At 36.2% G+C, this 16,522-nt stretch overlaps 1 protein-coding gene across 3 annotated transcripts in view; it reads right to left on the bottom strand.

The window, feature by feature from the left end:
• The window catches only part of camsap2b (calmodulin regulated spectrin-associated protein family, member 2b), a 94,881-nt gene that overhangs the window by 16,642 nt on the left and 61,717 nt on the right, over positions 1–16,522 (bottom strand). Inside the window, exons 4-12 of one of the 3 annotated variants that reach the window (XM_056480738.1) lie at positions 14,582–14,659; positions 12,634–12,775; positions 10,155–10,294; positions 5,480–5,570; positions 4,736–4,820; positions 4,622–4,647; positions 4,338–4,407; positions 4,007–4,255; positions 437–2,210 (exon numbers count right to left, since the gene is read on the bottom strand). In XM_056480738.1, coding sequence (XP_056336713.1) covers positions 437–2,210; positions 4,007–4,255; positions 4,338–4,407; positions 4,622–4,647; positions 4,736–4,820; positions 5,480–5,570; positions 10,155–10,294; positions 12,634–12,775; positions 14,582–14,659 — 2,655 coding nt within the window. The remainder of the gene's footprint in view (positions 1–436; positions 2,211–4,006; positions 4,256–4,337; positions 4,408–4,621; positions 4,648–4,735; positions 4,821–5,479; positions 5,571–10,154; positions 10,295–12,633; positions 12,776–14,581; positions 14,660–16,522) is intronic. The other 2 variants (XM_056480745.1, XM_056480753.1) reach the window with 2 other exon arrangements.

The raw sequence follows: 16,522 nt of genomic DNA, 5'->3' as shown, positions 1-16,522 counted from the left end.
GACTTGCAGAGGATAATAGCAAATGTGCGCCCTGCTGTTTTATTTATAATAATGCACATAGAGCGCCTGTGGTCGTAAATCATGTGGTCGCATTCAAAACTATTTCAATATCTTGCATATTGTCAGCGCCTTCCTCATACGTGCAGATCATAGGACTATATGACGGAAGATTTATAAAAGAGCTTTATGATTACTATAAGCTTTTTGGCATTGGTCGAGGCCTACTAATTCCCCAGGGCCTTAAGTGGCCACTTAACTCACTTATTGGTTAAGTTGGCCCCTTTGTGTCTCATGCTACAATGTCAGTAGGACTACTCCAGTCTTCAGTGGTTAATCAACATGAACATTTTAGGCAAATACTGTTAATTAAAGCAGCAAGTTCAGCGAAAATGTCAGTAAACCCTCACTGCTTCGACATGCAATATTAGAGTCTCACCCTGTAGAAGAACCCACAGCACATCTTCTGGTCTGGTTTGGATTCTAGCCCAGTCTCTGTTTCCCTGCTGCTCTCCAACTCATGTCCATCTAGAGGCTTCAGAACCGAGAGAGGAACCTCAATCAAATCCTTACTCTCCTCAGACTCTTTCTCATTTGTGTTCCCACTGGCTGTGACCTCAGATGTCAATGCTTTTGTGAGTTTGTCACTGTCTCCAGCATCTCTTTTTTCCTCTTTCTGCTTTTCACTCATCTGATCTGCAGCTGTGTCTTTGGATTCAGGTTTACATGGCTTTTCTTTAGCGCTTTGCTCTTTACTTAAAGCTCTTTCATCAGATCCCAAATAGGCGAATGAACTGATTTGCGGCTGACTTGGTAATACACGTCTAAGTCGAGGAAGGCTGTCCACAGACTGTGGCGTGTTGAGCATGCGGCTGAAGGGAGTGACCTTAAGGTCATTGGGTCTTGGCGTTCGTGGCGTCCTTGCATGGAAAGATGCCGATTTCCTTTTGATTGTAGAAGGTGAGCGGTGTGTAGTGCGCGGAGAGCCAGTGGATGATAAAATAGGAGAGAGCGATCCCACCGAACCTCGGCCAACTACACTGCTACTGCGCAGTTCACGAAATTGTTTCCGCGGTGAAGGATCAGGTGGTGAAATCACCCAACTCTGGTGTTCACGCATCTGCATGATTCGCTCCTGCTGCTGCGCCAAACGCTGCATCTCCGACTGCAGGAAACCCAGAGACGTGTTCAATCGCTCGATTGACCGAGTGTACTCTGTCAGGTCCACCTCTACTCCTGCATCCTCCAGAGGAGATTTTGGTGGAGCGCCATCTGGTCGGCATCTCTCAAGCCTAGCATTGGAGTCGTTTAAAGTTAAGGGTGACTTTTGGGGTTCTGGATCATTGGTTGTTTTTTCTCGACCGTCAGGGCCTTCACTGCTGTCCCCAAGTGGCGAAACGACTCCTTTACGTCTGACCACATTGAGGAAGGCGGTTCTGCCCATTCGCTGACGGTGACGCGTGAAAGCTGCTTCCACTTTCTTCTTCTGGGCCTCGATGGCTCTGCGTTTCTCCTCCAGCTTCATCTTCAACTGCACCATTTCGGATGCCAGAAGGTGTGAGGGATCACGAGGGGACGTGATTCGCGCAGGACTACGTGCATCAGGAGTAACTGACCGAACTGTCCCGGACGCTCCTGGAGTTGTGACGTTCAGTTCTGCAGTTTCAGGTGTGTTTCCACCACTGCCACTGCTGCGGCCATCGCCGTGGTTTAGTTTGCGAAACTTCTGTTCGGCAAAGCTGGTCATGCGTATTGCTGAGCCCAATGAGGAGGCCATGCTGGTCGCCAGAGATCGTGTTCCCAAAAGACTTGGGCACGGACTGCCGGACGTGTCTGGAAGTGGACAGGAACGAGCCTCATAGTCCTGGTCCATGTCTGAGTAGTCCTTCAAGGAGGAATCCTCATCCTGTCCATCCTGAATGTCCTCTGTACGGACGTGGATTCCAGTGTCCATGTCAGTAGAGGTGGAATTCAGGTCAGCATCATCTGCTCTGGCCTTGTTAAGCGAGTCCTCTGGTTCATTGGGGTCAGAGGCAGAGTTAGAGGACGATGGGTTGTGCAAGAAAAAGGCGCTTTCCCCAGATGGTGGCGGCAAGCTGCTGTGGGGTCGCTCAGAGTCATGAATGATCTTCAGGGCTTCTTCTATACTAGGAGTGCTGGGCTGAGCATCATACGGAGGACTTGGGTTACCTGTCGATACGCCGTTTGTATACCTGAAACATGGGAAACTCATTAATTGAATTGAATTCTGTTATTTCAAAATAACAATAAACTTGCCACTGACACAGTTTAGATATATTATAGTAACAAACTGTCAGCAAAAAAATTATATATAAATGTTACAGATGTAGCCGATCAGACACATAATTACTTTGCTTTATTCAACAAATAATACACCGTCAGCCTCTCCTACCCAGAAAAGACTGGATGGTCAGTGTGTAATACGATTCCAAGGTATTTACGACACGGAAGAATGCCTGCTTGGATTGGACGCAGAGACATGGTCAAGCACCTATATAACTTGATTAAGACTTATGCTTTTAACGTGAATCTTTATATTCCCTCTTTGTGTGTAATGAGGTGTTTTGCAACAGGTCTCTGTTTTAATCCTTCCGCAATCAATGTTTTGACACTACCACAGCTAAACAAGATTGTAGATAGCTCATGTTTGATGTCTCTGAAGAGCTAAGAGGGTGTACTGAACGATCGTTTACTTTTTATGTTAATATGCGTGCAACATATTAACATTTTAAGAAACGTTAAACATTTCTGAATCAACATTCATACTGAATGCATATGCAAATCAGTAAGCTTCTCAACAAAAGGCCCATAAAACTTTCTATGGGAAAATAACTTTCTTATTGGTCAACTCAGCTCCTGAGGGTGTTACAAGTCCACCCTTGTAAAAGGCCGGGCCCTAGAGAACTCCAGAAGAAGAAGGAGAACCGACACAGACCCCAAGACAGAGAGTTGTTACATTCCAACTCAGGACAGCTTCTCTTCGGGTCCAGTGAAGAGACTTGAACCCTGACAAAAATGGGTTGACCACACAGCTTAGACATCTCTGATACCTTTCTTTCTTTCTTTTTTCGTTGAGAGTCTAGTTAAGTTTAGTGCACCGCAAAACCAGAAGTCAACACGACTAGTCCTTTTGCCACCTCAAAAACTTCAAACGACAGACTCCACCCCACTCCAAGCCTGACAGGACAAAGAGCCGACCACCAGCTAACCACATGGGGAACTTGGCTCAACAGAGGGAGTTCTTCACATCACGCACAAAACACAAGTAATGCCCCCATATTACCCCTGAACTGGTGTAAACTTAACGTAACCCTAAAGATACCATAGAAGAGTTCAATTGATTAGTTTTTTCCATTATTACACTCTCTCAAACTGTTATTATTCTTCCTTTACTCTTCTCTACAACATGTATGAATGTGTGTTTGTGTTAGGTTAGATTTCTGTTAGATTAGTTAATAAAGATTCATTTTGTAGAAAGAAAGATGCGTGTGCATATTTATGAATCTAATGCCTCAAACTTCAATTTTGTTACCGTGCTTAAACATAAATGGGCTTTATTTTTAATAGCAATAGCCGTAGTTGAAGTCAACTGTCCATTCGAATGATCGCTGGATGATTCGTTTGTTCGGATTTAAAGAGTTGATTCTTTTGAAGTCCCATTAAAATTAATCTTCAATTCACTTTGAGCTAAATCGGTTTCGTGGCCCTTTAACACAGAATCAAATGGAAAACATGCATCCAACTCACTATGAACCATCTAAGAGATCATCAGAAGCCAATCATACAGAGAAAAACATATGCAATTTTCCACTTGTAAATCAAATTTTCAGCACATCAACTATGTTTCAGATTTTTTTTAGAGAAAATATGAGCAATGATTGTCAAAACAAATGTTGTTTTCCAAAACCACAAGAGGTAAATTACACTAAATGTTTAATTTTAAGTAAACTGTAGGTCAAAATTTGACAAAAAGTTACAAAAGACGTACCCAGTGTAGGTCCCCAGACGATGCCTGCTGATTGGTCTGTTGCACTCTTCGTCGTCCTCCTCGTGTATTTTGCTGTGAGCGTTTCCATTAACCGGCTGGAATGAAAGGTTTCTCCGCATACCTCTGGCCGCATGGTGAACTTTAAAACCCAAACCTTCTGTGCTCACTGACCGGCTCAGTCCACGTCCTGAAGATGAACTCGTCCTGTCATCAAGAGGAATCTCAAACGATATTCCATGAGCTGAAGACCTGAGGTGAGGACAAACAAACATTTATATATCTGAAGCATATGCAGACAGTAAGTGATAGAAGTTTAGTTGTAGATACACACCGTTTCTCTTTAGGCCATGTCCCTACACAGCTATCCACATATGACATGGAGGACGACCGCCTGATAACTGCTGAAAGAAAAAGAAACAACCATTAACTTCCTGATAAATCAAATTAATGTATATATTTTAAAAATGTATTCACTGCATTCAAGCTTTAAATTGTGTGTTTGATGTAAATAAAACCAACTTCTGGAGTCATGTTTTAGCAGTTGAGCAGCAAGATAGATATAAAACTAAAGAGAGCTGCTAGATGAAATTATGACTTGAATTTCAGAAGTCTTACCTGAGCTATCATTATTAGGTTGCGACCTAAAGGAGAACATTTATTTGAATATGAAACCAGACTTGCAAAAACTCACAATCATTTTCTTTTGCAAAGCTCACACTAAAGACAAACCTAGTTTGCTCGGGACTGCCTGGTCTGTGGATTAGGTTCTGTTTGGTTATGGGAGCCATTTTATTGGAGTGAGATGTGTCAGAAGCTACAAAAGAAAAAGAAAAAAATGATAGAAACAAACTGTGAGTCAATAAATTGCACGACATGTACATACCCATGTCACAATATCTATTTTTTGTCGTATGATATTTTGCACCAAAATATATCACGATAAATGATATTATTGTCATTTTAAGGCAGTTTTATGCCACTCATTATATAATGACAATTCAATATCACAATGCAAGTACACTCTTTAAAAGAACACATAATATTTTATTCTTGAGAATTGAGCATTTTAATAGTTTAATAATTAGGCATTGAAATCAGAATGTGAAAACACATTTATCCTAAATAAATAATAATAAATATTAACAAAAAATTGCAAGGTAAAAAGTAACAGAAGCTGCGATATCTGCTATCAGATCTAATTTCAGTTGTCAGACACACACATGCAAATACACTAAAGTAATTTATAGTAAATACTATAGTGTCATTTTAACCATACTGACACTGACACCTCCAATAGAGATAGAGATGTTCAACAATCAGCTAAAATGTTGCTGGAATTTGTGCAATTTATATTACATCATCAAAAATGATTAAGGTCATGTCCATGTGTTGTGCAATAAGTCAATATATTGATTCATCTGACAGGCCTACATGTACAGTAAGCATGAAATCACCCAATGTGAGCGAAATTACCTTGGGAATTAAGAGTGCGAGGCTGAACAAAAGACGGCTTCACAACTTCACACCACCAGAACAGCTCTGCCATAAACACAAGGTAGTTGCTCTGAAAACACACACACATTAAAATAAGTAATTAGACAATTATACAGAACAAAAACCATACAGAGAAGATCGGGCAGATTATTGCCTCTTAGAGAGTTCCCACTCTTTCATAAACAGCCAATTCAAGGACTTTTTAAAGCACTGTTAAATTCAAATCAAACACCATTGTAATTCACACCTTCAGCATAAGTAGCGCCATGAAAGTACTTAACATTTCACTCACACTTAACATTTACATTATGATTTTTGAATGTGTCAATTTCAAAAAAAGAAGACCATTTTAAACAATCATGTTCACAGAAATTTAATAAAAGTTAAAATTGTACAATTCAAATGCTGTTTCTGAAATATATTGATAAAATTTGCATTATTTGTCATAGTTCTTGCACAAGATTTTAAAGTACTTTCAAGGAGCATGGGAACCCTGCTTTTAAATGTAGACATTTTTACACAATCTCTTATTTAAAAAATGTAGGTGGGTGATTTGCTGCTCTTGTAATTCTGCTCTTCAACCGCAAGATGTCAGTGTTCTACTATAGCTTGTAACGGAGCCCTGCATATTATTTAATATTGCACTCCACAAAAAGTACATGTACTTTATACTGCTTAAAGGAATAGTTCACCTCAAACTTTAAATTGTGTCATCATCTACCCACTCTTGTTCATAACCTTCATGAATTAATTTTTTCTGCACAAAACACATACACAAAAAAGATATTTGTTAGAATATAATGGTAGCTGGCACCTATTGACTTCTATAGTAGCGAAAAAAATATGATGGAAGTCAGTGGGTACCAGCTATACCAGCAGCATGTTCTTTTGTGTTCTCATAAAGGTTTGAAACTACACAAGGGTGAGTAAATAGTGTGCTCATTTTTATTTTTGGGTGAACTATCCCTTTTAATAATACTAAGGAGGGTCATGCGATCTAAATATTGTAGCAGTGAAGCCTAGATTATGATCACCATATAGGGGCCACAACATGAAAAGTCACGTTCTGTTGTGACAAGCATATGTTTACTATTGAAATTGAAATTACTATTGAAATTCTGTAATGACAAAGCAAAATAAGCGTTTACCCTAATACAGAGCGGTTATTGAAAGCAACAGTGCAGCAGCCATGAAAAGAGTCTCTTACAGTACATTAAAGGGTGTTCTGACCCAAAAAAGATAAACAAAGCAACCGGGACAGCCTGACACGAACAGAACAGACCGAGCACTCTCTGCTCAGTTATTCAGTCCTGACACCTTTATTTTGCCATAGTTAAGGGCTTGTTAGACTCATGAAAAAGAGCTCATTTAGTGCAATCACAATATTTAAAGCCTGACTGACCGAAGAACTCAGAAGAAGCTTTGTGTTGTGCTGAGAACGTGTGATTGGCTGAATGTTTTAACATAGTTTACATAACGGACCACACATTCATGAATCCCAGTTTGGAAAAATGTAACACGTTTGTTCAAAAAGTATGTTTTGAAGTGTGAGGTAACGGCTGCGCATGGACTGTGTTTATCTTGACAAACCGCTTTGCCAATATAACTGTCTGAGGTGATACACTTGGCAGAGCTTAAACACACACACACACACACACACACACACACACACACACGCACATACACATACACACACACACACACACACACACACACACACACACAAACCATGACTCAATCTATCCGAACGGTCAGATTTAAAACACGCACTGCTCGTCTTTTCCTTCCTGCATTAGCCCTGTTGAAGTTCCCTCTAATTCTCCAGTAATCACTCATTCATATAAGAGTCAAACTAAAAAAAGGAAAAGCAGTGGAAAATCACCAGAGAAAGTGCCCAGAGTCTGTATCCTGGAAACCATGTAAGATTACAACAATAATCAAAATAAGAAACATCCTACTCAATGTGTTGAAGTGTCTGAAAAACTAGTTAGTGAGCTTTGAAAATTCTGCTTCTATCTATCTATCTATCTATCTATCTATCTATCTATCTATCTATCTATCTATCTATCTATCTATCTATCTATCTATCTATCTATCTATCTATCTATCTATCTGTCCGTCCGTCCGTCCATCCATCCATCTATACGATTAGAACTCCAGGGGAAGTAATAACTTCAGGCTTGACTTTATATTATAGGTTAACAAGCAATTGGACAGGTGTACCTAATAAAGTGGCCGGTGAGTATATACCGTAAGTATTTAGGATTTTAGGCATGTAGACATGGTCAAGACAATCTGCTGCAGTTCAAACCGAGCATCAGAATGGGGAAGAAAGGTGATTTAAGTGACTTTGAACGTGGCATGGTTGTTAGTGCCAGACGGGCTGGTCTGAGTATTTCAGAAACTGCTGATCTACTGGGATTTTCCCTCAAGACCATCTCTAGGCTTTACAGAGAATGGTCTGAAAAAGAGAAAATATCCAGTCAGCACCAGTTCTGTGTGCGCAAATGCCTTGTTGATGCCAGAGGTCAGAGGAGAATGGCCAGACTGGTTCCAGATGAAAGGCAACAGTAACTCAAATAGCCACTCGTTACAACCAAGGTCTGCAGAAGAGCATCTCTGACAGCACAACATGTCCAACCTTGAGGCATATGGGCTACAGCAGCAGAAGACCACATCGGGTGCCACTCCTGTCAGCTAAGAACAGCAAACTGAGGCTACAGTTCACACAGGCTCACTAAAATTAAACAATAGACGATTGGAAAAACGTTGCCTGGTCTGATGAGTCTCGATTTCTGCTGTGACATTCGGATGGTAGGGTCAGAATTTGGCATCAACAACATGAAAGCATGGATCCATCCTGCCTTGTATCAACAGTTCAGGCTGGTGGTGTAATGGTGTGGAGGATTTTTTCTTAGCACACCTTGGGCCCATTAGTACCAACTGAGCATTGTGTTAACGCCACAGCCTACCTGTATTGTTGCTGACCATGTCCATCCCTTTATGACCACAGTGTACCCATCTTCGGATGGCTACTTCCAGCAGGATAACGCACCATGTCATAAAGCACAAATCATCTCAGACTGGTTTCTTGAACACGACAATGAGTTCACTGTACTCAAATGGCCTCCACAGTCACCAGGTCTCAATCCAATAGAGCACTTTTGGGATGTGGTGAAATGAGAGATTGTCATCATGGATGTGCAGCCGACAAATCTGCAGCAACTGAGTGATGCTATCATGTCATTATAGAGCTAAATCTCTGAGGAATATTTCCAGTATCTTGTTGAATCTATGCCATGAAGGATTAAGGCAGTTCTGAAAACAAAAGGGATCCAACCTGGAACTAGTAAGATGTACCTAATAAAGTGGCCGGAGAGTGTGTGTGTATATGTACATATACAGTACATTAAACTATTAATATATAACTGAATAACACATTCAGTTATTGACAGTATTAAACTTCTGCTATAGTTCTGATCACATACTTGCATCAAATAAATGTAGCACTGGTAAGATACTTCTTAATATATTATATATATATATATTTCTTACCAAATTACCTTTAAACAGCAGTGCAATGTTGTGTAATAGCTCCACACTTTCCTAATAGTCTCCATTTTAACTCAAAATTACTTAAGTAGATTATCTAATTTGTTTAACACTGGACCAAACTGAAATAACATGCATCCTTACTCACTATGAAACATCTAGGAAAACATCAGAAGCTAAATCGTACCAGAGGAAAAAGATGCAAATTTTCCACTTGTCAATAAATTTAAACATCTTTGCTTTCAGAAATAAAATCAGCACATCAACTATATTTCTTACTATTAGTATCACTATAGTACTGTCCAGATTTCCTCTTTAAGCCATGCAACATGATTCCTGCAAATTGTGCAGGACAAGAGATTTAAAATATCATTTTTAGTTGGAGGTTTGTTCAAGTAAACATGTGAAAACAAATAATGATTAATTGCCAAGTAAGATAAACAAATGCATGAAACATTAAAAAAATCAACCCGGCATCAAATCAAAACATCTCAAGATAATATATACAGTCGAAGTCCGAAATAATAATCCTCTTGAATTATTAGCCCCCCTGTTTATTTTTTCCCCCAATTTCTGTTTAATGGAGAGAAGATTTTTCAACACATTTCTAAACATAATAGTTTTAATAACTCATTTCTAATAATTGATTTATTTTATCTTTGCCATGATGACAGTAAATAATATTTTATTAGATATTTTTCAAGACACTTCTATACAGCTTAAAGTGACATTTAAAGGCTTAACTAGGTTAATTAGGTTAACTAGGCAGGTTAGGGTTATTAGGCAAGTTATTGTATAACGATGGTTTGTTCTGTAGACTATCAGGAAAAATATAGCTTAAAGGGGCTAATAATATTGACCTTAAAATGGTTTTAAAAAATTAAATTAAAAAATTAAAAACTGCTTTGACTCTAGCCGAAATAAAACAAATAAGACTTTCTCCAGAAGAAAAAATATTATCAGACATACTGTGAAAATTTCCTTGATCTGTTAAACATCATTTGGGAGATATTTGAAAAAGAAAAAATATTGTTTATTGTAATACTGTATATTGATTAGATTTAAACCCATCAATCCTTATTTCACTAAAAGTCAGGTTTACCTTGATGGTGTTGGAGGCGTAGAGCATGTCCTCCAGGGTGAAGTGACAGCAGTTGTTGAGGTTTTCTTTGCAGAACTCCTGGATCAGCTGGAGATTGTACAGGCTGTCAGCCAATGACATCGTTTCTTTGACGCAGACATCTGGACGGGGAGGAAACAAACACATGACGGCCAATGATGTTATTAACTGATCTGAGGGGGCGGAGACTGAGAACAAGCAGAAGCCAATGGAGTGTGTAGGGGCAGGAACAAAACGTGTGATGTAATTTTGTGCAGAATCCTAAAAGAGTCACGGGGTGGGGATGTGTTTATGTTTGAATAACTGCTCCTCTGTTCTCTCTCAAACTTACATTCACGCACTCCTACTTGCTCCGTCTGTTGTTTTCGCTCATTTCTTCTTCCTCCCTCATATACAGACATTTGTTTTAGGCAATTATGGATTTTATTCAGCAAGGAGAAAACTTTTCAAGATACAAAAACTGTTAAAATGTTATAAAATTTTGGTCCCACTTTCTTTAATGTTTTTACTAACATGAACTAAGTATGAACAATACGTTACATCATTTATTAATCATAATTCACCATTTACTAATGCATTATTAAATACTAATTCATGCTTGTTAACATTAGTTAATGCACCGAGTTAACAAACTAACAATAAACGACTAACATTATCATCAACAAGCATGAATAAATACTGTAATAAATGTATTGTTCATGTTATAAAATGCACTAGCTAACATTAACTAACACAACCTTATTGTAAAGTGTTACCAAAATTGTCTAACCCAAAAATAAATATCATTTTTAAAAAGTTTTTTCTATTCTAAATAAATAAATAAAAAATTTCAAACTTTCTATTCATTAAAAAAAATTATGAAAATATTCTGAAACTTTCTTAAGAATAACACCAGTTTAGTATATTATAATAATTTCTGAAGGATCATGCGACACTGACTAAAGTAATAAAATGTAGCTTTGGCATTACAGTAAAAGATCACATTTTAAAATACATTCTAATTAAAAACTTAAAATCGTAATATTTTTTAGCTGCAGGCTTGGTGAGTAGGGCTGCACAATATATCATTTCAGCATTGATATCGCAATGTGTGTTTCCGCAATCGCATCGCAGGACACGCAATGTTGACTTGAGATTATAGTTGATCCCAATTATTCAATTTCTGTACCTGACTACTGTTTGGCGCTATGGAAAATCCATAAAGCGCTGTTTATTTTACTTTTTTCATTGCTCTGTTATAATAATATTTGTTTGCAATTTGTTTATTATTTTGTGTACATGACTCACATCCTTAAAAAAACACTCCAATCAATATAAATGGTTTCTTTCCAAATAGAGCTATTCAAGCCATCTGGTTTAAATTGTGTTCATATCGCAATATATATCGAAGAAACAACATATTGGAATGTCAGATTTTTCAAATATCATGCTGCCCTAAATGTGAGCATAATAAACATCTTACAAAACCTTAATAAATCTTACAAATAACAAACTTTTGAATAGTAGTACAATTACGTAACAGCTCTCTGTCAAATTAATCCTATCTTTCCCTCTCATTCTCATAGTCTTTAGTCTTTAAATAAAATGTCATCAAAAGGATTTTGTAGTACAAATAATTTCCTTTAAATCAAGTTTAAAGTTTAAAGAAACGCCGCTGTTTTACACTAATTCAGATCCAGATGCTCTGTGTCCTTCATGTGATTCTGAATGCTGTAAAGATCTGAATGCTGTTATTGTGCTGTCATGAGGAACCGTAAAGTGAGTTTAGTGGGTAATGTAGTTTTCTTGATACTGTTTGTGCTGTACGTCTGCTATCTACAGGGCCAGATCAGGGGCAGAGGATTTTGTTGAGGGTTTATCTTTGTACAGGCCTCGGCTGAATGGCTGTACTACAGTATCTTAACAAACACTCTCTATGACAAATTAAATTGTGACCAGAACATTTTTTTAAACAAAATATGCATTTATAGATCACTTCCATAACCATTAAAATGACACTTTTTAAATAATTAACATAACAATAAACAAACATTCAAATTTGTTATTTTCTATATACTAAAAGCTAAAGAGTTTTATTTTTGATATCACAGTCTTGGATTCAATGATAATTTTTGAAGCATTATTGTTTTAAACTCACACACACACACACACACACACACACACACACACACACACACACACACACACACACACACACACACCATATATTATGATCGAACTTTCAATTTTGGGTGAACTATACCTTTAAATAGGAGCTTACAATATCACCAAGTACTAGTTGTCCCAGAACTCAATAAGGACCAAAAGGCCTTTTACTGCCATCATCCTCACACTTCAGGGACTAGCGTCATTCTCTAAATATATATCTAATGTAGCTGTCTGAATGTAAAAAATTCACGATATATTATGTGAGAAACTTGGTAGGAGAAAGACCGATATGCACATTAAACAGCAGCAGTACCTTCCAGTGGCACAGCATCAGGACAGTAGAAGTGCAGCAGCAGAGCAAGAGCGCAGCCGTCTGTGTTGTCCTTGAGGAGACTATCCACCAGGGGGACACAAAGAGCTGGACGTGCTTTAGTATCATCTCTTCTGTACTTCCCCTGTGGATTACAAACCCTGAATGAAGCAATATTGTTCAAATTATGCTTGAATCACAACCAGTGATACTACTTGATTTTTTTTTTACTCTTGCTATTATTATTGCTTCATGTTAACTGCTTTTTAAAGGGACTTTAAACTAAAAACATCCTTACTGTAAGAATTCATTCCACAAACAAATACAGCCTGTACACAGTCACAGATTACTTTAATAAATTTAATATGAATACTTAAGAGCCTTGAAAAGACACAGCCTCACTTGGAGTTTTTTCTACACGGTACATTTTATTTAGGTGTATCAAAAGTCTGCCTGATAAGCTGTTACAATTTAGCATAAAATCTAGAACTTTTTATTATACACAATAATGGGATTCTGCAGATTATTAATAATAATAATAATAATAATAATAATAATAATAATAATAATAATAATAATAATAATAATAATAATAATAATAATAATACTGTAGTAGTATTAATAGTAAGATTAAATAATAATAAGAAGAAGAAGAAGGACAAGAAGCAGGATCAATTAAAATGGTCCAAAAAAGCCAATTTGCAGAACAGTCCAGAAATTATGAGCTTTGCCCCGTCCCACAATACAAACAGTGAGTATAATTTTTAAATGTATGTGATATTATATTACTACAATAAAAATGTGGTAATGTCTTAGCAGGGTTTAAATATTTGATTGTACAGCCGTGTGTTCTAGCTTAAGTTTTTTATGACAATGTTAACAGAAAACTAACTATGCTGAAAATTTTTTTGGAACAGTTATTTTATAGTGCAATAATATTTCACAATTTTACAATTTGTACTGTATTTTTGATGAAATAAATGCAGCCTTGGTGAGAAGGAGAAGCTTATTTTAAAACATTTAAAAATCCGACAGACCCAAAACCTGGTAAGAGTAAAACTGGTAGAGTACTTTTATAGAAACAAAGAAGACGTTTGGTGTTTAAACCTCTAATAAACTAGAATAATACAAAACACCAGGACAGATGAACAATCCATGCACCCAGCCTTTGTTACACCCATGAAAGCAAATAGCCTTTATGTAATACTGAGTGATTTATTTATGAAAAGGATTATGTTTCCTCACATTTACACCTTTGACAACAAACACCTCATGCAACATACAACTAAAAAGTAAAGATTGGCCTACTAACGGCTTATTCAAAATAATCGATTTTAAAGTATATTACAGAATTATATTATTTTATCAAATTTATTATAGATTTATTAATTTAACTGACTTATCTTGAGTGTCTAAATTGTCATACAATGAATCTTTTAAGTTATGTCAGAAAGTCATACTTTGGTGACATTATGGTGACATTTTTAAAAGTTATATCACCATTGCAACAAGGACTGTCAAGGGAAATACTGTCATTCTATTCAAATGTGTCATGGTTGTGCTGCAGTGTAAACAGATCACCTAAGGCAAAAAATAAAAAAGAATCTGAACACGCCCTAACCTTCACAAACAGGTTTGTGTTCTGCCAATGATTAATCCTGAGGGGAACATAGCGTGTGCAGACTTTCGTTTCTGTTAAGTTGCTTCGCCATCCAACAACAGAACTCTGTGCTGTAAGTACTATCTCTTTAGATTTTTAATGGTTTTGCTAACAGATGTTTGGCATAACATAAAAAAGAATAAGCTGTTTGCAATATTATATCAAAATAATAAATATTACTCTTTTTTTAAAAGTAACAAAAATGAAATATAAGTCTCCATATTGGTTAACTTTTCAAACTTTAACTCAAACTTTGTAATGCTTTGACATATGATGCATGAATTTGCTTACCTTTTGAAGGGTGCAGTGTCCATCTGCATCTTTAACTATTTTTTCTTGGCCCAAAATGTCTCTCAGATGTTCATTTACCTGTATTGGAAAAACTAATATTAAATCATATAAAAGAGAAAAATTGTGCAAGAAAGACTAATTCTTAGGCATTGTAATTGTATCAACCACAATGAACACAGAATAACTTACTCAATTGATCAAATAACAAATTAACAAGTAATAATTTATTTATTATAAATATTTTTTATAATAAACCAAGTAACATTACATGCCTAAAACATTGACTTTCATAAGCATTTGGCCACCGCATTGAGCAAGCAGTTAATTACCTGTTCAAATATGAACTGCCCTGAAGCAGTTAAACATACTTCCCTCGCAGGTCAAAATAACCCGAAGCATAAAAATTACATTTCTTGGCTAGTTATAGTTCTTGTTTTCCTTAAGCCTGCCTGAGTTTCTTTATAAGATCTCTTTCTGATTAATTTGCTCCTGTACATGTTCTGTTCCTTCATGATTACCCTGTTTGTAGCATACCAAATCACAAACTATCTATTCAGATAGAACCTGTAAAAAGAATTAGCATGTCCCAAATCGTGGTATGCTGAAAATTGGAATTTTTAAAGTTACTCAGATGGTTGCTCAAAGTTTTGTAGTTATTTAAGGCAGAAATTGGAAGCGCATATCCAGCACAGCACATTCTTAACAGACATTATTGACTGGACGATGATTTGATTATTAATTCAAACATGTTAAAAAAGGGTTACTATCTATAAATGCAGAGGACGCTAAAGATCTATGATTAAGTGAGAAGGTTACCAACTCAAATATCACTTGAGAATAATTTTATATAATAAAATTTACATAAAAAAATATATTATATAGGATAATGCATTATATTTAATCTGAACCAACATAGTGATTTTTTTATATAGATCTATGAGGTGATTTCTCTGGATGAGAGATCCACATACTTTCATGCTGTTGCATCTACAATAAGGTAAGACAATTATGTCATGTGCATCTCAAATTTGAATGGCAGGAAACATGTTCTGCACGTTTTCTGTATGTTAAAATGCTACAATGTGCTCTCTTTTTTGTCACGCTGGAGCAGCTTGCACACATCATAGTTTTGCACACTTGACATCACAGTTTATAGTCAACTAAACATACACAAAAAAGTTACATTGTGCAGGTTAAATGGACAAATTATGAGGTTTTACCGTAGATAATGGAACACAAGTTAATTACATAGCCTTGCTCTCATAAAAATATTTGCAATGAAACTTTTTTGCATTCATCTGCTAAACAAAAAAATAATTCTCATTTGAATGAGAAATGTGCTTAGTTTTAATTAAATTCAGCTTTTTCACACTAAGTATACTGTACCAAATTAAATGTGACTTTTTTTCCTCTTAATGCAGTTCAAGATGTATATTGTTTAAAAATTCTATAATAATTAGTGTTTTGTTTAATAATGTATAATGTATATATAATTTTCGTACTATAAATATATACAGTAATAAGTTATATTTTCTATTTTTTATATGCAGTGTTGTTCTAAATAGAAATAACATTAAAAAGATCTGCCACCAACTTAAACGTGATTTTTTTTCTCTCTCAGTGCAATATAATACCTGAAAAATCTGTTTCTTTTAATAATATATATTGGCCACAATTTTTTATATAATATTTATAGCTACTTTTAGTTTCTGAAATGTGTTTTAGTATACAAGAGTTATTATTATGGATTATAGTTAGCGAAATTTAGCTTTTTTTATTGTTTTATTTTTAAAAAGTATGATGGTAAAACACGAATGACACTATGAATGTAATAAAACATATAATTGACTGGCATACAGACATATTGGGCTTGAATCCAGGATGAAGCAATTATAGTCATTTCAATTTTTATTTTATTGCTCCACTCTTGTGTGTTTTGTT

This window comes from Danio aesculapii, chromosome 2 (genome assembly GCF_903798145.1).
Source record: "Danio aesculapii chromosome 2, fDanAes4.1, whole genome shotgun sequence".
Classification (NCBI taxonomy): Eukaryota; Metazoa; Chordata; class Actinopteri; order Cypriniformes; family Danionidae; genus Danio; species Danio aesculapii.
The sequence above is the reverse complement of the archived record's forward strand: the minus strand, read 5'-3'. Positions and strand labels throughout refer to the sequence as shown.